We start from the raw sequence: 27,936 nt of genomic DNA on the forward strand, positions 1-27,936 counted from the left end.
TTACCTTTGTACATTTCCCATTTTTGTGCAGGATAACTTTAAGAGCGATCACTGATCCTTTAAGTGCCACTGGCATCCATTCATTAGTACTTGACTTTGTAATACTCCCAGTGCTTTATGCGCTAGGAGAGTCAAGTATATAGTGAGCTACCCTCACACTATAGAGCAAGGTCAGCCTATGGCTCCACAGGTTTTCAGAGTGCCTGTGCACATGTGCTGTCGTTTGAGGTGTGTACTATCTATCCAAAAGTGAATAATAATTGTACTTCATCTATTACTTATCATTCTGCTTGAACGATAAAGACAACTTTTGCATTCCCTGATGTTACATCACAAATACCCTACATACAAGTAAAAAGTTTAATTTTTGACCACAATGATTGCCATAATGGTTCCAGGGATGAGAGATGTTAGCTACAAGGTTAGGGCCTGGATTTTCCGTGCCCTCCTGTGGTGGGTATCATGAAACTGATAGGTGACACAAGGCAGCCGAGGATGTTCCACAGGTGTCAATCCATTTGGAAGTGACTCAGTCCTCTGTGTCACCTTCTTTTCAATCACAGTGACATCCAGCACCCTCAGTTAGGGATGCTGGTCTGCATTTATCCTTAACTTTCTATGGGTGTGGGTAAACTGAGGATGACGACATTTAAAGTCAGACATCTGTTAGACATTAAAATGCCTCCTCCTTGACACAGACATTGCACCCTCATGGCCAGCCATGGCCCTTGCAAACTCCAAAATGCTGAAACAACATGAAGCCCTCAAGGTCACGCATCGTTGCTAATAAAGAGCACGCTTCAATTTCAGTATTCCTCACTCCTATCCCATTGCTCCCCTCAGCATTGTCAAAGGCTCTATTGACCATCAAAAATCACCATTTGGAATTAGCATTACTGACCTAGATGAGTGTCTAGGTGAAGGGGTGCACAGTGCTGTATCCCTACATTATGACAGGAGCCTTGTGGCTGCAATACAAACAACTGCAGGGTGAGAAACACTCAAGACTGTAGGTATGAGCACCAAGACAATAATGTGGGGGCAGTGAGGGAGGCAGAACTTCAGCACATTGAGGTGGCAAGGTACTCCCACTTATTGGTGAGCTTAGCAGATGTACACTCGGAAAGTTGGAAGCACGCTTGGCAGGCAGGAGTGCTCCGAGCCCGAGTATGGGCTCATAGCATGAAAACCCTGCTGGATGACAAAGAGCACATGGAGTTCCAGGATATATGACCTTTCTCCATGCTTTAAGACATCTCTCCTTGTACGACTCGTCTTCACCTATCAAGATGCAGACGAGATGGGAGAACACATCTGCCTCAATCTAAGGGTGAACGTAACATGTTCACATGATTTGCAGGGTCATGGTTCCTTCCACAAGCATACTTTACAATAAGGATGAAGCATCACTGATATTGGGAATGATCTGAGAATGGGTACATGCTTTGGTGATATGGAAGCAGACTAGAGCTGGAGGTGATGGGATCACAGGAGGGGGGAATTGGGATTGGCTGAACATTATTGGATTCATCTGGGGGGTTGGCCCGGGGGTGTCCAGCAGCTGGTCCTCCTCCCTATGGGTGCCCAAGGGCCCTTGGCTGACTCCTTGAGAAGGAATGGCTGGAGTGAGAATGAGGTGCCCTATCCCCTCTCACGTAGCCACTGATAGATGCTACCAATGCCTATAGTGGTGGAGTGCAGCTCCTGGCACAGTGCAGGACCAATATGCTGGACCAAGGTCTCCATGGCAGATCCCATTCTACAAGTATTGACCTTGGTGTGTTGACAGATAGTATTGAGGAGGCAGGGAGGTTGCAGAAGGATTTGGACAGGTTAGGAGAATGGGCAAAGAAGTGGCAGTTGGAATACAACGTGGGGAAGTGTGAGGTCATGCACTTTGGTAGGAAGAATTGAGGCATAGACTATTTTCTAAATGGGGAGAGAATTCAGAAACCTGGAGTGCAAAGGGACTTGGGAGTTCTAGTCCAGGATTCTCTTAAGGTTAACTTGCAGGTTGAGTCGGTAGTTAGGAAGGCAAATGCAATGTTGGCATTTATTTTGAGATGACTAGAATATAAAAGCAGGGATGTGCTGCTGAGGCTTTATAAGGCTCTGGTCAGACCACATTTAGAATATTGTGAGCAATTTTGGGCCCCGTATCTCAGGAAGGATGTGCTGGTCCTGGAGAGGGTCCAGAGGAGGTTCATGAGAATGATCCCAGGAATGAAAGGCTTAACATATGAGGAACGTTTAAGGACTCTGGGTTTATACTCGATGGAGTTTAGAAGTATGAGGGGGGATCTGATTGAAACTTACAGAATACTGAAAGGCCTGGATAGAGTGGACGTGGGGAAAATGTTTCTATTAATAGGAGAGACTAGGACCCGAGGGCACAGCCTCAGAATAAAGGGAAGACCTTTTAGAACAGAGATGAGGAGAAACTTCTTTAGCCAGAGAGTAGTGAATCTGTGGAATTCATTGCCACAGAAGGCTATGGAGGCCAGGTCATTGAGTGTATTTAAGACCGAGATAGATAGGTTCTTGATTGGTAAGGGGATCAAAGGTTACGGGGAGAAGGCAGGAGAATGGGGTTGAGAAACTTATCAGCCATGATTGAATGGCGGAGCAGACTCGATGGGCTGAATGGCCTAATTTCTGCTCCTATGTCTTATGGTCTTATGGCATGCCAGCACTATCACTTTAGGCTGAACATGGACGGACTACTCCATCGTCCGTCGAAATCTGAGGCATGCAGCTGACATCACTTCCTGCTGTTTCCGTGATTGTTGTTGCAGCTCCACCAACTGATTTAGGACCGAGTCTGGATGCTCGTCATCTGACTTGGACTTAGCAGAATCCCGACCTCCAGCAGTTCTCCGAGTATTGGCAACCTCAGATATCCCTCCTTCTGCCTGCTGTGGACCAGGCTCTGTGCTGTGCTCACCAGATTGTGACCCCAAGCCTGCTCCAGTAGTAGGTCTCACCAAGGTGTATGTCTCTATGCTGCTGGAGGATGTGGGTGAGAGCTGTGACATGTCTTTTATGGTGCTCTATTCTCGTTCCTCATCTGAGATGGCGTCAGGGCTGGAGCTGAGGACCTGGCTTGTGGAAGCCCTTCAATGCTTTCCAGAGGTGCCTATGAAAGAAAGTAGAAATAATTAGTGCCTGGCAGGCAACTCTAAAACAGGACAATGCACTCACAGTATTATTGTCTGAGGAATGAGCTGGTCCAGGATCCTCACTTGGGCATGCATCGCCACCTCATTGTCACCACAGACACGGTCCATGTCCTCTCTGGCCAACTCAATGGCTGGTTCTTTGTAGGGATTTTGATTTTGATTTTGGCCACTCCACCCTGGCCTGAGACAAGCTTGTCCTGCACAAAATCAGATGGAGAGTGTGTGAGCTGGACACATGCCAGGGCAGATGATAAAGATGCCTGACATGTGTGGGTTCTGAGTGGAGTCACGGATGGGATGAGGATGCGAACTCCACAGGATATGAGCTCAGATGGAGATGTGAAGGAGTGTGAGAGAAAATGAGTGGTGATGTCCCTTGGCAGCATGCGAGATCCCAGTGATTGTCTGGTGGGCTGGTGAGTGAGAGAGTTGAGAATGATGAAATTATTGACTAACTCGGACAGCATGGATGAGATCATTCATCCTCTTTCTGCACTGGATGGCTGACCTCTTCTGCGTTGTGTTAGCACAGACCACCTCTACCACCCCCTTCCAAGCTTTGTGGACCTCCCCTGATGATCACGGGTGTAGAGGACACCATGGTGGGCCTCAACTGCATCGAGCAGGGGTTCCAGGGAGGGGTCATTGAATTTGGGCGCAGCTGTCTTTTTCCCTTTTTGGGCCATTTCTCTCACCTGTAGCAGTTCTGGGCTGCAGAAATTGAGAAATCTGTGCACATGTGCTACTTAAATATGGCGGCCCAAGTGGGAAACAGCTGAGCTCATGGTGGGGCAGATGAATCAGAGGGCCCCGTCCACAATCTGGCATGTCTTCCAGCGTGCGTAATTAATACGGCGAGAAGTGGATGATACAGCGTGAAAACCCGCCATTGCGGCTGGCGGGTAAAATGGTGATTTTCACACCTGCTGCCACACTTAGTGCACAGAGGGGAGAATCCCACCCTAGGTTTGAGAAGCTGGGGTGGCTCTCCTTGGAGCAAAGGAGATTAAGTGGAGATCTGATAGAGGTGTACAAGATTATGGCAGGCTTGCATAAGTAGACAAGGAAAAGCTGTTCCCATTAGCTGACGGTACAAGGACTGGGGACACAGATTTAAGGTTTTGGCAAGAGATGCAGGAGAAATGTGAGGAAGAAGTTTTTTACGCAGCAAGTAACATCGACCAGGAACTTGCTGCTCACAAGGCTGGTGGAAGCAGAAACGATCAATGATTTCAAAAGGAAATTGAATGGGCACTTGAAGGAAATAAACTTACAGGGCTATGGGGATAGAGCAGGGAATGAGACTGATTGGATAGCTCCAGAGAGAAAAGGCATAGGCTTGAAGGGCCGATTGGCCTCCTTCTGTGCCATAAAAGACTCTGCTTTATAAAATGAGGTCTAAGCGCAGGGGAAGAGCATACTTAGAGTTATTATTTAAATATGAGGTGCAATATAAAATGAATAAGATAGCAGGATTCATGGGATCTTCTCGCATCTCCACTCATTTCATTAAGTCATAAGCTGCTACAAATCTATTTCCATGCTGGTAAAAAATAAGCCTCAGACAGTTGCAAAATTAATCAGGAACATGTTTCCAAACACATAAGTGGCCTTACATTGCAAAATTTGAGGGAAAAAATCAACTGCTCACACTAAAGAAACCATGTTTAACTTATGCATTGCAATTTCTTCAACTTTTCAACTTACGTGGTATTAGTGGTTGAACATACAGAGCTACTAGAGTCCACTGAATTGGAAATAAAAGTTTCGTTGGTCAAGTCAATTAATGTTCCATTGGCTGTTAGCTGCAGACTGGTAGCATGAAAGAGAATGCACATGTTTGTGCCATTTGTTACGTTCAGGGGCGGGTATGGAACAGAGCTGGTTGAATCTGTGGTCATTAATCGCCGCCCAGTTTGAATCACTCCATCATTAGTCTTTCTAATAACCTGAAACAGTAAAGAGACCCTGTCTGATAAAGGAATTTGATGACAAACAGCAGCAACCATTGACCCTAACAAGTGACTCATTTTCTTATATACTAGCTGTCTGTACCTGGATCCTTACTTTGGCTAAATAGACTATCATTGCCATGGTGCATAGGTTTGCTTCATGATCCATGCAGTGAAGTTTATGGACAGTCTGCTGGTGTATTTGAAGGCAGAGGGAGACATAAAATAAAGCTGGTGGCAAGCCAGCCACTTTCCCCAATTTAGGGCCTCAACCCGCCTCTGCCACAATTTTTCGGCTTGCAGGGGGGTGCAGAGGAATGGCGAACACCCTGGCAGCATGGGCTGTGGTGGGCAGGAAAAGGTAGTACCTCCTTTGGGGGAGTGCCCTGTGCCCATCACGTGCACACCCCCACCCCACACACACACACCCCCCCCCCCACCCCCCCACAAAGGTCTTTTGTCCCTCTGCTTTATCCCTCCTACCCCCACCCAGCCAATAAAACCCAAGCCCCACACCTTCCTTCTTTGGTGTGATCTGTTAGGCCCAACCAATAAAACCCAAACCCCACACCCACCTCCTTTGGTGTGATTTATTAGGCTGGCCCATCCAAAATCCATAGATTTATCTCAACTCCAGCATCTATGGCACTTAATCTTTGGGTACTGCTTGTAATCCCAGCACTGGCTATTACACAGTCTAGTCAGATTGGCCAGTCATTTTCTTTTTACCCAGTTTTGGTGTTCCTCTTTGTGTGTCTTCTACAGTGCAACTATTTGCTCCTTCTAAGTATTTCACAATGGAAGGAGGAAGAGAGATGTATTGATGTTTAACTCTAGGTATGGAGGTGGCTCAGTATCTTCTGATGCTGGATCACTGGATGGCCCCACAACAGCTGCCATGGAGCTTGATGCAGTGCGTGCCTGGGCTTACACACTTTCATACTTGCCCACAGTGATTTAAAGGTGGTGGCTGTCTGTAATGGGTACATTGTTGCCAAGATATCTCCATCGTTAGCACCAGCTCCTGTCAGTTCCCTGACAGTCCCTCAGTATGGCCTGGGATCTGTGTGGCAGCAGATGTTATACACTTGGATTTTCAAAAAGTCTTCAATAAGATGCCACATCATAGGCTCACACCTAAAGTCTGATTATGTTGAGTCAGGGGTCAAGTAGCTGAATGGATAGCAAGCTGACTACAAAAGAGAAAACTGAGGGTAGGGTCTAAAGGTAGTTCCTCGGAATAGTGAAAGATGAGAAGTGGTGTTCCACAAGGATCAGTGCTGGGGCCATTGTTGTTCACCTGTTACCTGTGCAATTTAGACTCAGGAATTAGAAATATAATTTCAAATTTTTGAGTGACATCAAATTAAGGGGTATAACTACAAGAGGAAGGTAATGACAAAACACAAGAAAAATGTTAATAAACTTGCAGATTGGTTGTGTAACTAGAATAATAGTTTCAATTTAGTTAAGTGTGAAGTAGTGCATTTTGGTAGGAGGAATAAGATGCTACATATAATTTGGAAAATAAGAGTCTAAATGTAAATTAAGCACATGGGGGTCATTTCTAGAGGAATAAAATCTTGCTTAGGCCATATACACAGTAAGAGTACCGTGTATAGCTTTGGTCTCCATATTACAAAAAAGAATACAGAGGCACTGCAGAAGTTGCAAAAACAGCTACAAGATGATACAAGAACTGAGAGGTTATAACTAGACTGAGCACTGTGTTCAGGAGACAATGAATGAGTAAAAAAAGGAAAGAAAGAATAAGAAGCAAAGAATGACACTAGCCATAAGTTTGGAGAAGACTTTGGATCTCCTTCTTCCCAACTGTATCCTTTTCCTCTAGATCCAGAATCTCCGAGGCCTTTTCCTTGTGCAGATTCAAGACTCCTAAATTAGACTAATATCACTACGCCACTTGCCTCCCAACCCCCCATCTATCTTCTGCCTCTCCTCCACACCCTGCAGACGCTGGAACTAGTTGTGTGTAGTTTTATCCTGCAAGCAGATAGAGAAGTAACCTGTGTAGAATAAGACACGAGAAGGAAGATATTTGCCACCCATGTGCCGATTTCAGCAGTCACCTAATACGAGTTTGTGAAATGCAAAATGCAGGTATCATGTACTGGCAGTACTTGACTTATTGCTTGTCACATTTCATAGCTCACACTTAAAACAATGATTACAAATAGTCATTTTAGTGCACAGAATTTGAGTTTGCAGAAAAAAGAGACATGCTGTAGAAGCTTTTAGTCTTGCACTTATCAGGACAGATTTGCAAGAATACCAACAAGTTATACTGCATGAGAAGGTGGTGCTGATTGGTTGGCAAGTGGACGCTGATTGGTGGAGGCGTTGTCATGGAAAATGCACCAAGCCACAGTTAACTGCCATACTTTTGTTTAAATTCAAAGCAGGCAGGTCAACTCTGATTGGTCAAGGCATTGTATATGGTTCACACTGCTGCCAGCATGTGGGTGGTGGTGAGAATGAATGGTTAAGGTGTTGGATGTGCTCCCAGTCAAATGGGCTGCTTTGTCCTGGATGGCGCCGAGCTTCTTGAGTGTTGTTGGAGCTGCACTCATCCAGGCAACTGGAGAGTATTCCATCACACTCCTGACCTGTAGACAAACAGGAGGACTGTAACTTTTATAAAAAGATGTAGGCAATTTCACAGAGTGGGCAGGCAGAAGGGAATGCACTTTGGGTGAAAAAACCAAGGAACGGGAGCAGACAATTAATGGAAAGAAACTGAAAGGTCTAGATAAACAGAAAGATCTGATGTTCAAACGCATAATTCTCTGAAAGTGAAAATGCTGGTAGACAAAGCCATAAAAAAAAGGCCAGGAAATATTAGAGAAGGAAAAACCCATACCTAACTCCTGGGTAACTATACAACTGACACCCCGACACCCCACTGACACCGCCCCACCCCCTCCAACCCCCCACCACCAACTGCCATCAGACCCTCCAGATGACCCTCCTCGTCTACCCTGACCCGACCTGATCCTGCCACCCAACCCACCCTGCCACCCATCATTCTGCTACCTACCACCCTGTGCCCCTTACCCACCCTGCTACTCTACCCAATTGGCACCCTATCGCCCTGCCACCCCATCACTCTACCCACTTGCTTCGCCCACACTCATTCACTAATACATTGAAAAGCTATTTAAATGTCCCAAAGCTTTTCACTGTGTTAGTGAATGAAGACTTACCAAAATATGGCAGTTAGTGCTGTAAAAAGGGCTTGGCTTGGCTTCCCCTGATGGTCCTGCCCTATGAAGGAGGACTCTGATGTCAGGTAAACTCCATATTTCTGAGGAGGCCTGGTTAGGACGTCTAGGCCAGAAATGCAGAGCTCTGACAGTGATTGCCATTCTTTGGTAGGTTGGGCCCAAGATTATGGATGTTAATCTGTCATACAGCTCAGAATTCTAAAACAGATGTTGAATTTTAATTTCTCCTATTTGTGAGGGTTTTTTTAATAACAATGCTGAGGTGCAAGGTATTCTTTTGGATACCTGTCGGGTTGGAAGCTGGAATAATGCCAATGATCATCAGCTGTCATTGTGTTCACTATGGAGGAGTAATTAATTATGGTTTCAAACTTGGATCAAAAACTAACACCAGGATGAATGCTGATCGCAGATGGTACATGTGTAATTATCTTTTGAGTGGGAGGTCTGATCTAATTTGTACAGCATGTTAAGTTGTACCTATAGCATTTTACTTAAGGGTAGGTCCAAGCAGCTCGTGTTAAGGGTTCTAATGCTTTTGCTGCAGATTGCAATGGAAACGTGATGCTATTTGACACTGATAACAAATAAAAGCAAATTTGAATTCAAAATTTGTGGATAATGCAAAGACCAGTTGTGAGGCAGATTGCCAGTATTGGAAGACTGAGTTAGAAGAAAACATGAGAAATGTGGCCTCCTCAGCCTTGAAAAGACATGATTGAGAGGGAATTCTTACTGGCATTAAGTAGGGTAGAACAGGTAAAACCTGTGCACTGCTTCAAGGGGATATAGGTTGAAAATGATAAGAAGATCATAAGAAATAGGAGCAGGAAAGGATGATTTGGCCCAACGAACCTGTCCTGCCATTCAATAAGATCATGGCCGATCTGATTGTGTCCTTAGCTTCACTTTCTTGCCTGTCCCTCGTAACCCTTAACTCTCTTGTCAATCAAAAATCTGTCCAACTCAGCCTCGAAAAAATTCAATGACCCAGCCTCCATTGCTGTCTGTGGGAGAGAATTCAATGACCCTCAGAGAAAAAAAAAATTCCTCCTTTTATCCATCCTAAATGGGAGACCCTTGTTTTTAAACTGTGTCCCCTTGTTCTAGTTTACCCTAAAGTAGGAAACATACTCTCAGCATCAACCTTATCAAACCCCCTCAGAGTCTTCAGTATTTAAATAAGATCACCTCTCATTCTTTTAAACTCCAATGGGTGTAAGCGCAACCTGCTCAACCTTTCCTAATAGGACACATTCTCATCTCAGGAATCAACCTAGTGAACATTCTCTGAACTGCTTCCATTCCAAGGAGGCCAAAATCTTACACAGTACTCAAGGTGTGGTCTCACCAATCCCTGTATAATTATTTTTTTTATTCATTCATGGGAGGTGGGCTTTGCTGGCTGGGCCAGCATTTAATGCCCATCCCTAGTTGCCCTTGAGAAGTTGATGGTGAGCTGACTTCTTGAAACGTTGCAGTCCATGTGGTATAGGTATACCCACCATTAGGAAGAGAGTTCCAGGATTTTGACTCAGCGACAGTAAAAGGAACTGCGATATATTTCCAAGTCAGGATGGTGAGTTACTTGGAGGGGAACCTGCAAGTGGTGGTGCTCCCATCTATCTGCTGCCCTTGTCCTTCTAGGTGGTAGTGGTCTAGGGTTTGGAAGGTGCTGCCTAAGGAGCCTTGGTGAGTTCCTGCAGTTCATCTTATAGATGATACACACTGTTGCTACTGTGCGTTGGTGGTGGAATGAGGGAATGTTTGTGGATGTGCTGCCAATCAAGCGGGCTGCTTTCTCCTGGACGATGTCCAGCTTCTTCAGCGTTGTGGGAGCTGCACTCATCCAAGCAAGTGGGGAGTATTCCATCACACTCCTGACTTGTGCCTTGCCGTTGGTGGACAGGCTTTGGGGAGTCAGGAGGTGAGTTAATCGTCACATGATTCCTAGCCTCTGGCCTGCTCTTGTAGCCACAGTCTTTATATGGCTAGTTCAGTTCAGTTTCTGGTCAATGGTAACTCTTAAGATGTTGATATTGGGGGATTCCGTGATGGTAATGCCATTGAACATCAAGTGGATATGGTTGGATTCTCTCTTGCTGGAGATGGTCATTGCCTGACATTTGTGTGGAGCGAATATTACTTGCCACTTGTCAGCCCAAGCTTGGATATTGTCCAGGCCTTGCTGCATTTGGACATGGACTGGGTATCTGGAATACTAGTCCAATGACAATACCACAACACCACCACTTCCCCCTGCATGCTAACCTTTTGTGATTCACGTATGAGTACACCCAGATCCTTCTGTATCACAGCAATCTGCAGTCTCTCTCCATTTAAATATTATTCTATTTTTCTTTTCTTCCTGCCAAAGTGGACAATCTCACATTTCCCACATTACACTCCATCTGTCAATTGTTTACCCACTCATTTAATCTATCTATATCCCTTTGTAGGCTCTTTGCATGTTCCTCACAAGGTATTTTCCTACCTATCTTTGTATCATCAGCAAATTTGGCTACCATACAGTCTGCCCCTTCATCCCAATCATTAATATAGATCATAAAGAGTTGAGGCCTAGCATTGATCCCTGCAGTACACCACTAGTTTCAGTTTGTCAACCTAAAATTGACCCATCCTCAACACCATGAGCTCTTATTTTATGCAGTAACCTTTTTTGTGGCACCTTATCAAATGACTTTTGGAAATCCAAATACACTACATCTAACGGTTCCCCTTTATCCACTTTGGTTGTTACATCCTCCAAGAACTCATAAATATGTCAAACAAACTTTCACAAAACCAAATTGACTCTGCCTCATTTTACTATGATTTTCCAAATTCCTGCTACAAGGACCTCTTTAATAATAGATGCTAGCATTTTGCCAATGACAAATATTAGAATAACTGGCTCATACTTTCCTGCTTTCTGTCTCCCTCCTTTTTTGGATAGTATTATTATATTTGCAGTTTTCCAATCCGCTGGGACTGTTCCAGAATCTAGGGAATTTTGGAAGATTATAACCTATGCATCCACTATCTCTGTAGCCACTTCTGTTAAGACCCTAGAATGCAGGCCATCATGTCCAAGGGACTTGGTAGCCTTTAATACTATTAGCTTGCTTAGTACTCATTCTCTAATTATAGTGATTGTTTTTAAGTTCCTACCTCCTTTTTGGGCATCAGTGAGCAGGTTATTGCTAAGCATGTGCTGCTTGATAGCACTGTTGATGACCCCTTCCATTACTTCACTGATTATTGAGAGTAGACTGATGGGGCAGTAATTGGCTGGGTCGGATTTGCCCTGCTTTGTGTGTATAGGACATCTCTGGGCAATTTTCCACATAGCCGGGTAGATGCCAGAGTTGCAGCTGTACTGTAAAAGCTTGGCTAAGGGCACGGTTAGTTCAGGAGCTCAAGTCTTCAGTACTATTGCTGGAATATTGCCCACAGCCTTTATGGATCTACTTTTTAATTTAATCCCTAGCTACATATACTCCTTCAGCAGAGCACATTTCTTAATCTTCCCTATGTCATTTTTACTCACATGATCCACGGCAACTGGATCCTTCCCCTCCCATTCCAATTTCCTTTCCAGCCCTGAGGAGATGTCCTTGCCCCAGCACCAGGCAGGCAACGCAGACTTTGGAACTCATGCTCTGAGCTGCAGAGATCAGTATATCTCCCTCTAACTATGTTGCCCCCTACTAAAACTATGTTCCTTTTCACTCCCCCAATTAATTGGCTCCTCATATCATGGTGCTGTGATCAGTTTGCTCACCTTGCAGTCCATGTTATTGTCCACACAAGTTGCAAGAACTTCAAATGTGTTGGACAATTGCAAGGGCTGAGGCTTCTCAATTGTTACCTGGGGACATGAGCCATGAGGAGGATGTTAAGAGGCTTCAATGGATTGAGACAGGTTGAGTGAGTGGGCAAATACATAGCAGATGCAGTATAATGTGGATAAATGTGAAGTTATCCATTTTGGTAGGAAAAACAGAATGGCAGAGTATTATTTATATCATGATAGATTGGGAAATGTTGATGTACAAAGGGGCCTGGGTGTCCTTGTACACCAATCAGTGAAAGCAAGCAAGCAGGTGCTGCAAGCAGTTAAGAAGGCATATGGTATGTTGGCCTTCATTGCGAGAGGACTTGAGTACAGGAGCAAGGATGTCTTACTGCAGCTATACAGGGCCTTGGTGAGACCACAAAAGGAGTATTGTGTGCAGTTTTGGTTTCCTTACCTAAGAAGGATATACTTACTATAGAGGGAGTGCAGGGAAGGTTCACCAGACTGATTCCTGGGATGGCAGGATTGTCGTATGAAGAGAGATTGGAACGACTAGGCCTGTATTCACTGGAGTTTAGAAGAATGAGAGGAGATCTCATTGAAACAATTAAAATTCTGACAGGGATGGACAGACTGGATGCAGGCATGATATTTCCTCTGGCTGAGGGGTCTAGAACAAGAGGTCACAGTCTCATGGGGTAGACCATTTAGAACTCAGATGAGGAGAAACATCTTCACTCAGAGGGTGGCGAACCTATGGAATTCAGAAGGCTGTGGAAGCCAAGTCATTGAACATACATTTTGGAAATAGATAGATTTCTGGACTCTAAGGGCATCAAGAGGTATGGATGTTGACTTTATTTAAAACAAAGAGCGAGTGTGCGTGTGGACTTCATTTAAAACAAAGAGGGAGGTGAGCGGGTGGACTTTAAAACAAAGAGCGGGTGAGCATGTGGACTTCATTTAAAGCAAACAGTAGATGAACATGTGACTTTATTTTAAAACAGAGAGCAGGTGATCGTGTGGACTTCATTTAAAACAGATAGTGGGGAGAGTTCATTTAAAAAGAGCGTGTGGAGTGCAACTGATTGATGAGTTGGATTGGTGAGTATTTCTAGTCTTTAGATTAAAATTAAGGTCTATAGTTTGTGTTTAGATCTCTATTCTTTATTTTCTCTTTCTTAAAAATAGCTTGTTAAGTATAAGATCGATATTGTGTAAAAATTAATTTCAATAAAGTATAAAGAGTGGGGATTCTTCAAGTGTAAACAGCAGGGATACTAGAGTAATTAATTAATAAATTAAATTAAATAAGATAGCGATGGCAGGATGGGTGATGTGTTGTTGCTGCAGCAAGTTGGCACTGCTGAACATCAAGGTGATCCAGAGCAAACTCATCTGTACCAAGTGATTTCAGCTCAAGGAACTTCAGATCCGAGTTAAGGAGCTGGAGTCTAAACTGCAGACATTGTGCCACATCAGGGAGGGGGAAAGTTACCTGGAAACTTTTCTCCAGAAGGCAGCCACACCCCACAGGTTAGATAATTCGAATTTGGTCCATGATCAGTGACAGGACGGTGCGACTGCAGGTGAGGCAAGTATGGGGACCCTGGGGGTAGCTTTCAAGAAGCCTCAGCCCCTGCAATTGTCCAACAGTTACTAGGTTCTTACAAGCTGTGTGGATAAGAGCGGGGAGTGCAGGGAGGATGAGCGAATTGACCATGGCACCATGGTACAGGGAGTCATTCAAGCGGGGGAAGGAAATAGAAACGTAGTAGTGGTAGGGGACAGTATAATTAGGACAATAGATACTGTTCTCTGCAGCCGTGAGCATGAGTCCCAAAGGCTGTGTTGCCTGCCTGGTGCCAGGGTTAAGGACATCTCTTCAGGACAGGAGAGGAACTTGGAGCAGGAGGGGAGGGATCCAGTTGTCATCGTTCGCGTTGGTACCATCGACGTTGATAGGACTAGAAAAGAGGTTCTGCTGAAAGAATTTGAAGTTAGGAGCTAAATTAAAAAGTAGAATCTCCAAGATAATAATCTCAGGAATACTACCTGAGCCATGGGCAAACTGGCATAGGGTAAATAAAGTCAAGGAGTTAAATGCGTGGCTCAACGGTTGGTATGGGAGGAATGGGATTCAGTTCATGGGGCACTGGCATCAGTACTGGAGAAGGGAGTTGTTCCAGTGGGATGGGCTTCACTTGAACTGTGCTGGGATCAGTGTCCTGGTGAGTCGAATAATTAGGACTGTAGAGAGGACTTTAAACTAAATAGCGGGGGAGAGGACTCTGGAGAGGGGTTAAGTAGGCTTACAAAGCAAAAGGATATGACGACATTGCAGGGCAGCTACTTAGGTAATGATATTCAGAATGTGACAAGAAGGGACAGAGTGTACAAACATAAAAAAAAGCAGCAAATAGGGTCAAAGGAGGAAAATATGGTAAAAAGGCAAAATTAATGGTTCTTTCCTTAAAAGCATGTATATTCAGAACAAATCGAATGAATTAATGTGGAGATATGGTTATAAGGAGATCAAAGCTGGGAACTAAATATTCAGGGGTATGTGACATTTTGAAAGGACAGGCAGGAAGGAAAGGGTGGTGGGGTAGCTTTGTTAGTACAAGATGGAATAAGTATGATAGCAAGAAATGATCTTGGATCGGAAGATGTGGAATTCATATGGGTGGAGGTAAGAAATAACAAGGGGAAGAAGACACTGGTGGGAGTAGTCTATAGGCCCCAAAATAGGAGCTATGCTGCAGACAGAGAATAAATCAGGAGATAATGAGGGCATGTAAAAAAGGCAGTATATTAATATGGGTGACTTTAATCTTCATGTAGATTGGTAATATCAAATTGGCAGAAGTAATCATGAGCAAGAATTCATAGAGTGTATTCGGGACAGTTTCTTAGAACAAAATGTTGTGGATCCAACAAGGGATCAGGCTATTTTGGATCTGGTAATGTGTAATGAGGCAGGTTTAATAAATGATCTCAGAGTAAAGGATCCCCTAGGAAACAATGACCATAACTTAGCATTCAGTTTGAGAGGGAGAAACTATGTTCAGAAACAACTGTACTAAACTTAAATAAGGGTAATTACAAAGGAGTGAGGGCAGAGTTGGCTGGAGTGGACTGAAAAAGGAGTTTAGCAGAAAAGATGGTTGATGAACAATGGCAAATGTTTAAGAAAATAGTTCACCACTCACAACAAAGATATATCCCAGTGAGGAAGAAGAATTGTAGGAAGGGGATAAACCAACCATGGTTAACCAAGATGGTTAAGGATAGTATCAAAGTGAAAAACAAAACATAAAATGTGGCAAAGATTAGTGGTAAGCCAGAGGATTGGGAAAGTTTTAAAAGCCATCAGAAGATGACCAAAAAAAAAAATAAAGAGGGAGAAAATAAACTTTGAGGGTAAACTAGCAATAATATAAAAGCATATAGTAGGAGCTTCTTTAAATATACAAAAAGGAAGAGATAGGCCAAAGTCAATATAGGCCCCTTAGAGAATGAGGCTGGGGAAATAATAATGGGGAACCAGGAAATGGCAGAGGAGTTGAATCAATACATTGCATCAGTCTTCACAGTAGAAGACACTAATAGCATTCCAAAAATACTAAATAATCAAGGGACAAAAGTGGGGGAGGAAATAAATACAATAACTATCACTAGAGAAAATGTACTAGGGAAACTAATGGGGCTAAAGGCTGATACCTCACCTTGACCTGGTGGGTTGCATCCTAGGATATTAAAGGAAATAGCTGCAGAGATAGTGGATGCACCGGTAATAATCTTCTAAGAATCATTAAATTTGGAAGTTAGGTTTGGAAAACTGCCAATGTAACACCCTTATTCAAAAAAGGGAGAGAGACAAAAGACAGGTAATTATAGGCCAGTTAGCTTAACGTCCGTCATTGGGAAGTTAGAGTCTATTATAAAGGATGTAATAGCAGAGCATTTAGAAATGCATAATATAATCAAGCAGAGTCAGCATGGTTTCATGATGGGGAAATCATGCCTGACAAATTTATTAGAATTCTTTGAGGAAGTAACAGCAGGATAAATAAAGGGGAACTAGTAGATGTAATATATTTGGATTTCCAAAAGATGTTTGATAAGGTACCACACATAATAAGATAAGAGCCCATGGTGTTGGGGTAGTATATTAGCATGGGTAGAGGACTGGCTAACTAATAGAAGACTGGCTAACTAATAGAAGTTGGGACATGGGGGTGGGGGGGCATTTTCAGGATGGCAACCTGTAACTTGTGGAGTGCCACAGGGATCAGTGTTGGGGCCACAATTATTTACAATATATATTAATGACTTGGATGAGGGAAATGAATGTACTATCGCCAAGTTTGCATATGACGCAAAAATAGGTGGGAAGGCAAGTGGTGAGGATAACACAAAGAGTCTACAGAGGGATATAGACAGGTTAAGTGAGTGAGCAAAAATGTGGCAGATGGAATATAATGTGGGAAAATATGAGGTTATGCACTTTGGCAGGAAGAATAAAGGAGCTGAGTATTAACTAAATGGAGAAAGCTGCAGTACAGAGGGATTGGGGGGGTCCTCGTGCATGAATCACAGAAAGCTAGCATACAATTTCAACAGGTAATAGGGAAGGCAAATACAATGTTGGCCTTTATTTCAAAGGGAATGGTGTATAAAAATAGGGAAGTCTTGCTGAAACTATACAAGGCACTACTTAGACCACACCTAGAATACTGTGAACAATTTTGGTCCCCTTATCTAAGGAAAAATATACTGGCATTGGAGGCAGTCCAGAGAAGGTTCACTAGGTAGATCCCAGGTATGGAGGGATTTGCTTATGAAGAAGGGTTGAGTCGGTTGGTCCTGTACTCATTGGAGTTTAGAAGGATGAGAGGCGACCTTATTGAAACATTTAAGATTCTTGTGGGGCTTGACGGGGTAGATGCTGAGAGGTAGTTTCTCCTTGTGGGTGAGTCTAGGACCAGAGGGCATAATCTCAGAGTGAGGGATTGCCCAATAAAGGCAGAGATGAGGGGGAATTTCTTCTCTCAGAGGATTTTTAATCTGTGGAATTATTTACCACAGAGGGCTGTAGAGGCTGGGTTGCTAAGTATATTCAAAGCTAAGATAGAAAGATTTTTAATCAGTAAGGGAATCAAGGGTTATGGGGAAAAGGCAGGAAAGTGGAGTTGGGGACTATCAAATCAGCTATGATCTCATTGAATGGTGGAGCAGGCTCGATGGAATGAAAGGACTACTTCTGCTCCTATGTCTTATGAGAGAGCACAGGAATACTGCATTGAGTTGAGGATCAGCCATGATTTCATTGAATGGCAGAGCAGGCTTGAAGGGCCAAATGACCTACTCCTGCTCCTATTTTCTATGTTTCTGGATCCCCATACCTGCCTCACTCATAGTCACACCATCCTGTCACTGAGCACAAACCAAACCTGAAGTACCTTGCTTAGTAGATGTGAGTGCCTCCTAGAACAAAGTGTCCAGGTAATTTCTCCCCTCCCTTATGCACCACAGTATTCAATGCTCAGACTCAAGCTCTTCAACCCAGAGTCAAAGTTCCTTGAGCTGCAGACACTTATAACAGATTTGGTTACCGTGGATCACAGAGGTGTCCACCAGCTTCTTCATGCTACAGCTGCAACACATCATCTGCCCTGTCATCTTCATTGCGTTTAACTAATTAGGTTTCAAGTTTAGAAATTTCACTCAACTATCGTCTGTAGTTATACCAAGTAGCTTAACTAGGCAAGCTACAAATTGGTTATATTGCCCCAGTACCAGTTTAAACCATTGCCCACATTTAGAGGGATAAAATCCTAAAATATTACCAAACAATTACCTACCTGCTTACCTAATTAAAGCTTTGAACACTCACTAGCTTCTGGAGGCTGAAAAAAAAGGCAGCACCTCCTTTCCCCTCTGCACCAAATTCCCAAGTTAGCCTTCGTGTTTGTCACACTCAGGCCTCCTCACATTCTGTACCATAGGAAAACCTATCTAATTTAATAGAGAGCTAATGGCTGTCACCCCAGTTGCAACAGTTAAGTCAGCTTCCTGCTACATGATTAACATCTATTCACTTTCAGTTGATTAACAGATAATTGCCACTGCCAGGTAGGGTCTATTAATTAGGGTCCTTAACTAGCTTGCAGTTTTAAAGTTCTAAGTCAGAGTCAGACAGCTAATCTAATTATAGCTTCAGAAAAACTTACCAGAGATTCCCACCTGTGTCAAATTCCCAAGTTAGCACTTGTACGTTATTGCACTCAGGCCTCATTACATTCTGTGGCTCCCACAAATTGAAAATGAATTATATTTTACTTGGAGTGATCAACATGTAAAAAGATCTTCCATGTGGAGTACTGAGTCAACAATGTTCGAGTCATTTAAGAGAGAGTTAGCTGCATGGATGATATGCTTTTTTACATGGATGATCTAAAATGGATGGAATGACTCTCCTTACTCCTAATTATGTAATGAACACTTAGATAAGCTCACTATTCCTGCCGATAGTTTTGTACCTTTAACCTATTGGCTAGTTGTTTCACTATCATGGGGAGAATTTTCTCCTCATTGGGCAGGCCGGTTGGGAGCGGGCACGGAGCCGATTGTCACCTGTGATCAGCTGCATGTTGCCATTTTACATGGGCAGGCCAATTAAGCCCCACCCAGTGTGACGTGCACCCGGTGGCACTCAGCATTACCTGTGCGGGCGGGGGGAGGAGGGAGACCCGGGGCCTGAGCTCTTTCGTGGAGATGCCTCAGGGAGATTAATTTCATAATGAAACATTGAATAGAGAAAATAAAATTATTCAGACATGTCCCCGCATGTGACAGTGACACATGAGCTGGGACATGTTTATGAATTTTCGTAAAATTTTTATTGAATTAATAAAACCTTCATAAAACCTCATGAGGTTTCATTAAAACTACGAAGGCCGCCTGGACTCTTCGCATGCCCGCCATCCTTAAGGTTGGACGAGCAGCCCTGTTCAATTGGTTCATTAGATTATTAATGGCCTTAATAGGCCTTTGACAGCTCGGTGGGCGTGCAGCCAACTCTGATGCGCAGCTGAACTAAACTCTGGAATGTCGTGCGGTGACACCGCGTGTCATTTTGTGCCTAGTCGTGCGGAGCCCGCTCCTGCACACCAACCAGAAGATTCTGCCCTATGTAATCTTACTGAGAATTAAAACATTCTTAAATGGGATACCAAGCAGTATCAAGATTGGGAGAAGATTAAAAAAAAATGCAATGTTGGCTTAGAAAGCCTTTGAGACATCTGTCATCCAGACATTGCTAGAAACTAGAATGAGATAGCAAGTTCAAACTGCTTGCACAACAAAGCATATAAACCATTAAGGGCTAATAATTGGAACTCAGAAGGCTTGCTTCTATGTTATTACTCACCACACCAGGTCTCAGAGCTGTATAAATGCCAGAAAAGTGTAGTCCTTTCTTTCTCAAAGTATTAGTTGCCATCCCAATTATTTTATCTAGAAATGGAATTTAAATGATTCATGAAATCCAGAACATATACATTTAAAAACAAAAAGGGGTCAGTCAATGCTAATATGGTTGAACTACATTTAGTTTATCAACATGAGGAGAATGAATATTGGCCTGGGTTTCTGAATGAATACTCATCAGAAATAAGATATTGGGCTGAATTTTCACTTGTAAATATTTTTACAGGAAAGTTCCTAAATATAATAGATTAACATTCACTATTTTGAAATCAAGCACATGACATTGTGTATTTTACTGTATTTTACACAATTTTTAAAGTGTTGAATCAGAACAACTAGGATTGTTGATTGTACCCTTACATACTGATTAATTAAATGTTCCAACAAGACATTACTGTATTTTTTTGAGAATTTACACCTTCTTTGCTCAGACACGTAAAAATATTGAACTCTGTAGGTGGGGGCGGCAGTGGTGGGAGTGAGGGTGGGGAGGAGGGGGCTGGGGGGGCAGGAAGGAAGAGAAAGAAAATAATACAATGGGATCTTGTCAACAGGCCTATCGAGACAATTCCCACCCTGCTATCTGAAGAGCCCCAGCTACAGAATGAAATGGAATAGCAAGTTTAAACCTTTAATGCAGTTTTAGCTGTTACTATTTTTGTAGGAGATCAATGGTGACTGGGGTTGGAGTGTGTGGGTAGTGGGTGAATGAATAGTGGTGGGAGGTGCAACCAATGTTGATGACAAAACTTTGTGTACTTTGCCTAAAGTTCTCACTGAAATTCACTTCCAGAATGCAGACCTGGAATAAAATAAACAAAGATTGCACTCATTGCTTTATTCACTCAAGCATGCCCATATCCTGCAATACATAAGTACAGTGCAAAGTGGAAAGGTTATGCAGGTCTATACCATCTTTCAGCAATCCAACTTGTCTTGGATCATTTCCAAAAATGCAATTCAAAATTAACCTGCATGAAATCAGTTGAAACCAGTTCCAACTTGTGCTTTAAGCTTGCTCAGAATTCTGAATTACAGCAAAACACATTTGTAAGGTGACAAGCTGAACCATAATACTGATTTACTAGTTAATTATAAGCAAATGTTGCAATTAGATAATGCAATCTTCAGCAGGGAATGGTTCACCTATTTATCTTTAGGCAGGGAATAGTTCATGTTTTTATCTTTAGAGTGGAAGATTATGTTATGGATTTTCATTGTGAAGAAAGCAACTTCTCAATATGTAATTAACCATAAAATAATTCATACAGATTTAAACACATTTTAACATTTACTTCTTTTGGTTTGAGAGAATATTTGAAGTTATATGAAATTATGCCATAAAACATGTGAGTAACAGGGCCAGTGATAATTGAAGATGTGTAATCATATTCATCAGGCTCTGAAAACATGCTTAATTACATTTCTTTCCCCAAACCTTTTGAATTAATTTATTTTTATAGAAAGTAATCAATCCTTTGTTGCACACCTCAATATCTAACCACTTGTTTTCCAAAGCAACTACATGTACATGAGATGCAACTCCTTTTCTCTCAATCCTATTCCCACTAAACTGCTGATAACTCAACTTTCCCTTCTGGTCTCTCTTCAAGCATTGTTCCCTAAATGTATATCAAAACATTACCAAGACAGCTGTTTAAATGAACGATTGAAAAGAATCCATCTTTAAACATGATTTAGATTGTTTATAAATGGCATTTTTTTAAGACTCACCTTGTTCCACCCTCTCATCTCTCGTTCAAAATCATTGTCTTTACCACCCTCAAGTGGGATAAAAAATTTCTCACCAAGATGTCTTCACAGCTTTCCTCCCTCAGCCACTACACTAACGACTTCTTATTCTTGATTATTTCAACCTTCATATCAACTCAGCATACTTTCTCTGCTCTGAGTTCACTGCCCCCTTATCCTCCATAAATTGTTCCCTCCACCTAAACTCCCCAACCCATATTCACAGTGCTCTCTTGATCTAGCCAACTTGCCTGGTCTTGCTACTCCCACTGTATCAATTACAGATAAGTCAATCTCCGAATACTTCCTGGTAGCACTCACCACCCACAACCCCTGTCCACATTCCAACCCTAACTATTTCTGTACCCATCCCTGGAAAAAGCTAAAGCCCAATTCACTTACAACCATGTTTTCAAAATCTGAACCATCTAACCTTTGGCCCTCCGTTCACAGCATTTTTGCAGCTACTGATTTACTCAACCATGTACCTTTGATGCCCAGTTCCCAATAAATCCATTGCTCTCACTTACCCTGGCTATTCACCCATTATGACCTTCATCTCTGCTCCCTTAAGACAAGAGAACGCAGACTTAAAAAAATATAGCAGACAACTAGTTTAGCCATCCACTGCCAGATCTGGCTGGACTACTTAAAACACTGTTGAATCTTTTTCTCGTCTGCTAAAACTGCTCACTATTTCAAAACCATCCCAGAATGCAAGATAACCCCCAGGCTTCTTTTCTTTACTACAGTCTTTCTAAGCCCTTCTCCCCTGTCCCTCTCATGCACTACTAAAAAAATCAGTGCGAGGAGCTCATGGTCTTCTTTTGTCACTTAAAAAAAGACATCTGATCAGCTATCTCTGCCACATCCCTCCATTCTACTAGCCCACCTGGCAAAACTTTCTTTAATGCTCCCCTTGTCTTACCCCCGATCTTTCACCTTTCTCTAGTTTTTCTCCTATCTCCCCTCATGCCCTCTCTGAGCTTATCTTGTCCTTGAGATGCGCTTCCTGTTCCTCGAGCCTTTTCCCACTAAGCTGATGTTCATTCAACTTCCCCTCCTGGTCTCCCATGTTAGCCAATATTGTTATCAATTCTCTCTCTTCAAGTGTTGTTCCCCTCTCCTTTAAATCTGTCATTACACCTCTCATCAAAAAACAAACCTTTGACCCCACTGTTCTTGCAAACTACCATCCCATCTCCAACCTTTCCTCTCCAAAGTCCTTGAACATATCAACATCTCCAAAATCTGTCACTATCTTTCCTGGAACTCCAAATCTAAATCCTTCTGATCAGGTTTCCACCACTGCCACAGCTCTGAAAGAGCTCTTAAAGTCACAAATTACCTCTTATGTGACTGTGAAAAGATAAACTTTGCCCCTTTGTCCTGCAACCTTTGGCATGGTTGATCACACCATCCTCCTACAAAGCCTCTCCATCATCATCCAGCTAGGCTGGTCTGCTCAATTCTTATCTACCTAATTCTAGCAAGATAATCACTTGCATGGCATCTCTTTCTACTCTCGTACTGCTCCCTGTGGTTTCCTCCAAGGATCTATCCTGGATCTGACTATTTCCCAAATACATACTGCCCCTCAGCGACATCATCTAAAAATGCAACATTAATTTTCACAGCTATGTTGATGACGTCCAATTCTACTTCACCACTACCTCTCTCAACTCCTCCACTGCTGCTAAATTATCAGACTGCACATCTGACATCAGACTGCAGAAATTTACTCCCATTAAGTATTGGGAAGACTGAAGCCATTATTTTTGGTCCCTGTTCCAAAATCCATTCCATAGCTTCCAACTCCGCTCCTCTCCCTGGCAACAGTCTGTGATGAAGCCAGTCTGTTTGCAACCTTCATGTTACATTTGAACCCAACATGAGCTTCTAACCTCATATTCATGTGCCATAACTAAGACTGCCTTTATCCATCTCCATAACATCACTAACTTTGCCCCATGTCTCAGTTGCTGTTGAGACCGTCATTCATGCCCTCACTACCTCGAGACTTGACTATTCCAATGCACTCCCACATTCCAACCTCTAGTAACTTGAGGTCAACTAAAACTCTGCTGCCTGTGTCTTAGCTCACACAAGTCCTGTTCACCTATCACCCCTGTGCTTACTAACCTACATTGCCTCCCGGTCAAGCAACTACTTGATTTTAAAATTCTCATCTTTGTTTTCAAATCCCTCCATGGCTCCCTAACTCTATAAACACCCCCAGCTCCACAACCATCTGAGATATCTGTGTTCCTCTAATTCTGGCCTCTTGTGCATCCCCAGTTTTAATTGACCTGCCATTGATGGTTACACCATAAATTGCCTGGACCCTAAGTTCTGGAATACCCTCCCAACACCTCTCTGCCTCGGATCCTTGCTTTCCTCCTCAAAACTTTCTTATTTGACCAAGCTTTTGGTCCTTGGTTAATTGATTCACTTGACTGGACCTCAGTTGGAGTATTGTGTACTGTTCTGGATGCCATACGAATGGAAGGATGTGAATGCATTCGACAGTGTGCAGAAGAGATGTACAAGAATGGTTCCAGGGATGAGATACTTCAGTTTTGAGAAAAGATTGGATGAGTTAGGATTGTTTTCCTTGGAGAGGAGAAGGTAAAAAAAGACTTGATAAAAGTTTTCAAAATCATAAAGGGTCTGGGCAGAGAAGATGGGGCGAAACTGTTCCTGTTCGTAAAAGGATCGAAAACCAGAAGGCACAGTTTTAAAGTGTCTTGCAAAAGAAACAAATGAGAGGTGAGAAAAAACTTTTTCACACAGCTTGTAGTTAGGGTTTGGAATGCACTGCCTGGAAGTGTGGTGGAGGCAGGTTCAGTTGAGGTATTCAAGAGGACATTGGATGATTATTTAAATAGAAACAATGTGCAGGGTTACAGGGAAAAGGCAGGAGATTGGCACTATTTAAAATGCTCAGAGAACCAGTACAGACACGATGGGCCAAATGGCCTCCTTCTACACCATAACAATTCTGTGATTCTGCGATTCAGTGTCATATTTGTTTCATAATGCTCCTGTAAGCTGCTTCGGATACTTTATTACATTAAAGGCACTTGTTGTTGTTGTCTTTAATGCGAGGTAGGCAATTAAAAGTGTGAACACATTAAGAATCTGAACAATGTGATGTTTAGCAGAAAGCATTTCAAGCCAGCTACTTCCATAATCTATTTCAACATGAACTTTATCTCAAGGATTTAATATTCTTAGCAATTGTTATCCATTAATACTAATATAAAGCTCTGTATTAGTTATCTGTCTCCACATCTCCACTATTACCTTTGGCCTGTTACCTTCTACAGGTAAAACTCCCCTCCTTCTAGTTTCACTAGTACACTAACAATTGTCCTGTGGACTGTTTGAGGACATCTATCAAAACCCGCCAGGTAGGCAATAAACTTAAATTCAGTCTTTAACATTTTTAAACCAAGATAAAATAACAAAGTAAAAATCAATCTTACCATTGTCAGCTAGAGTCTGTGCCAATTTCAAATTAATTGTCCTATTAATTAAGACAAATACATTTTCTTATTATCAATGTGTAGCGCTGATAATTAACACCATTGCTAAACATAATTCAATTACTTGAACTCTTTAAGATTTATCCTTCAAAATGCATTCATAGCTGCTATAAACTGAACTCTGGGCGTAAGGGGTATAAGCGAGGGGTAGCAACTCTCACAGGCGGGCATATTGCAATCTTTTGAAATGGCTCATTCTCATTGGTCCTCGTCTTCACCCAACTCTCACCTGTGGCTCCAAGTAGTTGTTATCATGTGACAGCAGCCACACCCCAGTAAACCAATTCAACAGTGAGCTAAACCAGGTGAGGGTAGCCGGTAAGTCTCCTAATTTCAGTGACTTAGGGGCTTATCCACCCTGGCATGTGAAGACTGACTTGGGTGGACTGCAGGTGAGACCAATCTAAGATCCAATGACCTTGAAGGCAGGTCAGCATCATGCTGTGGAATGTATCGAGCTCGAAATGACACAGAAGACATCCTGGTCACCCAGTACATCCGGTTCTATCTCCAGCCATCTAGATTCATCTTGCCACTGGACCAACACAGGTTAGACTGAAAGTGTGAGGCTGACAATGTGCAACTCTTATAATCCAATTCACATGCAAGTCAAGTTCATCATCTGTCATCTAGCAGCTGTCACAAGCTCTATGATGATGGGCGAGTGACATAACAGCATGTGAGTGTTCACTGGGAGCTGCAGCCATGAACCTGCACATAGGTAGTTCAAACCATAGGATCATTTTTCACTGGAAGGAAACAGAAGTGGAACTTGGAAGCTCCAATGGGTCAGCTTAAAGAAATTGGTACAGGTTACACATTCTTTTGGAATGGCCGTGAGAAGAAGAATGGTGCAAAGCTGGCTCATGAACCATCTTGTCAGTACATTGACTTGCTTTCTCAAGGGTGTTAATGACCACCAGCTGGTGCTGAAAGTCCAACAGGCAAGCAACTCCTATCAGTGCATAAAACCACTACCATGACCAGCCCTGAAGTCAAGGATAAACTCTATTATGACCTCCATTCCTTGACTGCTGCTGTGCCAAAGTCACACAAGCTTATCATTCCTGGTGATTTCAGTGCAAAGAGTTGGTGCTGATCACTAGGCATGGACAGGGGTCATCGGAAAAAAATGGGGTTGGCAGCTACAACAGCAATGGTCTCCTCTTGCTGAAAATGTGTGCTGAACATGAGTTCATAATCAGCAACACAGTTTTCCATAATCACAACAAGACGTCCTGGATGCACCCCTGTTCTACATTTTGGCATCCAATCGATTATCAGGAATAGGAACTGGCTGGATGTGTAACAATCCTGGCAGTCATGAAGAAATCTCTCTCAGAGAAACTTGTGAGCCACCTGTATAGACCAAAAATGAACACACTGCACTGAGGATGACTGGGTGACCTTAAAGGGTATAGTGTACTCCGATGCCTTCCATGATAGTGATCCTGAATATCACATGGATGGGAAGCCACTCAATCTGAGTTGACTCCAGGCAAAGCCCAAAGTCTCCAAGGACATACATTGTGATTTCCCTAATACTGATTACTGTGCACTACCTGCTGGACATGCAATGTTGCAGGGATTGTTCTCCAATGCATGCAGCAACTTCAGCCTTATAATCATCATGAAGAAAACTGAAGTAATATATTAGCCTGCTTCAGGAAGCTCTAACTCAAGCCCAAGATTTCAGCCCATGACCAGAACCAGTCAGCATTGGATAAGTTTGCTTATCGCGACAGCACACTCTCTTGGGTTGTTTATATTGACGAGGCACATGCAAGAATTACCAAAGCAAACGTAGGCTTTGGCAGACTTCAAAAATCAGTCTGGGAATGAGGAGGAGTAAGTCTGCCTACCAAACTTAAAGTCTATAGAGTAGTAGCCTTGTGTCCTACACATGCAAGGCTTGGACCACGTGCCAGGATCTTACCAAGAAGCTCAACCATTTTCATTTGAGCTGCCTTTGGAAGCTTCTGAAGATCAGATTGCAGGTCAACATACCAGACACTGAGGTGCTCACCTGAGCTCACATGACAAGCAAGACACCATAATGAGACAGTCACAATTGAGTTGGGCTGGTCTTGTAGCAAGATTGCCTGACATTCACTTAGCAAAGTGAATCTTTGATGGAGAACTTGAGTCCAGGGTGCGGTTTCAAAGGAATTGCTACAAAGACACTCTGAAGGCTTTGCTTAGACTGCTGATGTTGACCCTGAGTCCTGGGTAAAGCTCACCCAGGATTGTTGCACCTTGTGCAACCAAATAAAAAAAGAGTGCAGCCTCCTTTGAAAGCTAGCAGATAGCAGGGGCAGAGAGAAAATACAAGAGAAGAAATCACAATCTAGCAGCTCACTCAAAAATCAGTTCTCTGTGGTATCCTGTTCTATTTGCAGTTGAACCTTTGGGGGGCAGATCAGCCTTAGCAGTCACCTATATACCCACCAGAACCCTACCAAACTCCCCAAATGATGGACATGGTCATCTTCACCCCGAAGGACGAATAACAAGCTTAACTCTCAAAGACTCATTGAAACATCCATACGCTCCTTCCATCATCAAAAACATTTTTTATAAAGCTCACCTTCTTACCCATCAACTTAATTAAATTATATTCCTCATCAAAAGTACTAGAAGACACTTGGACTCCCAATGGTATTGCTTTTGATTAGTCAGAGGTAACACTGTTGCAAGGAGGGGATAGTTTGGAATGGAATTTGGGGAAATGATGCTTATTTCCCCAGAAAATATTTGGGAAGAGGTTTGTGAGAGTTCTCCCCAGAGTCACCGAAGTATTTTTAGTTGGATCCTGGAAAATAATTTATGTTTCTTCCATAGATTTAAAATTAATAAGTAAAACCACAGTTTCATAATAAATACATATCTGCATGTAACATTATTCTCTCGACTTTGGATACTAGAAATATCAAGAAAGATATAAAACTTCAAAAAATATTAAAATAA

At 42.8% G+C, this 27,936-nt stretch overlaps 1 protein-coding gene across 1 annotated transcript in view; it reads right to left on the reverse strand.

Moving 5' to 3' along the window:
• The window catches only part of LOC121292911 (V-type proton ATPase subunit S1-like), an 82,993-nt gene that overhangs the window by 8,643 nt on the left and 46,414 nt on the right, over nt 1-27,936 (reverse strand). Inside the window, exons 5-7 of the mRNA XM_041215380.1 lie at nt 24,910-24,950; nt 19,611-19,696; nt 4,887-5,128 (exon numbers count right to left, since the gene is read on the reverse strand). Coding sequence (XP_041071314.1) covers nt 4,887-5,128; nt 19,611-19,696; nt 24,910-24,950 — 369 coding nt within the window. The remainder of the gene's footprint in view (nt 1-4,886; nt 5,129-19,610; nt 19,697-24,909; nt 24,951-27,936) is intronic.

The sequence above is a fragment of the Carcharodon carcharias genome, chromosome 21, assembly GCF_017639515.1.
Source record: "Carcharodon carcharias isolate sCarCar2 chromosome 21, sCarCar2.pri, whole genome shotgun sequence".
NCBI lineage: Eukaryota > Metazoa > Chordata > Chondrichthyes > Lamniformes > Lamnidae > Carcharodon > Carcharodon carcharias.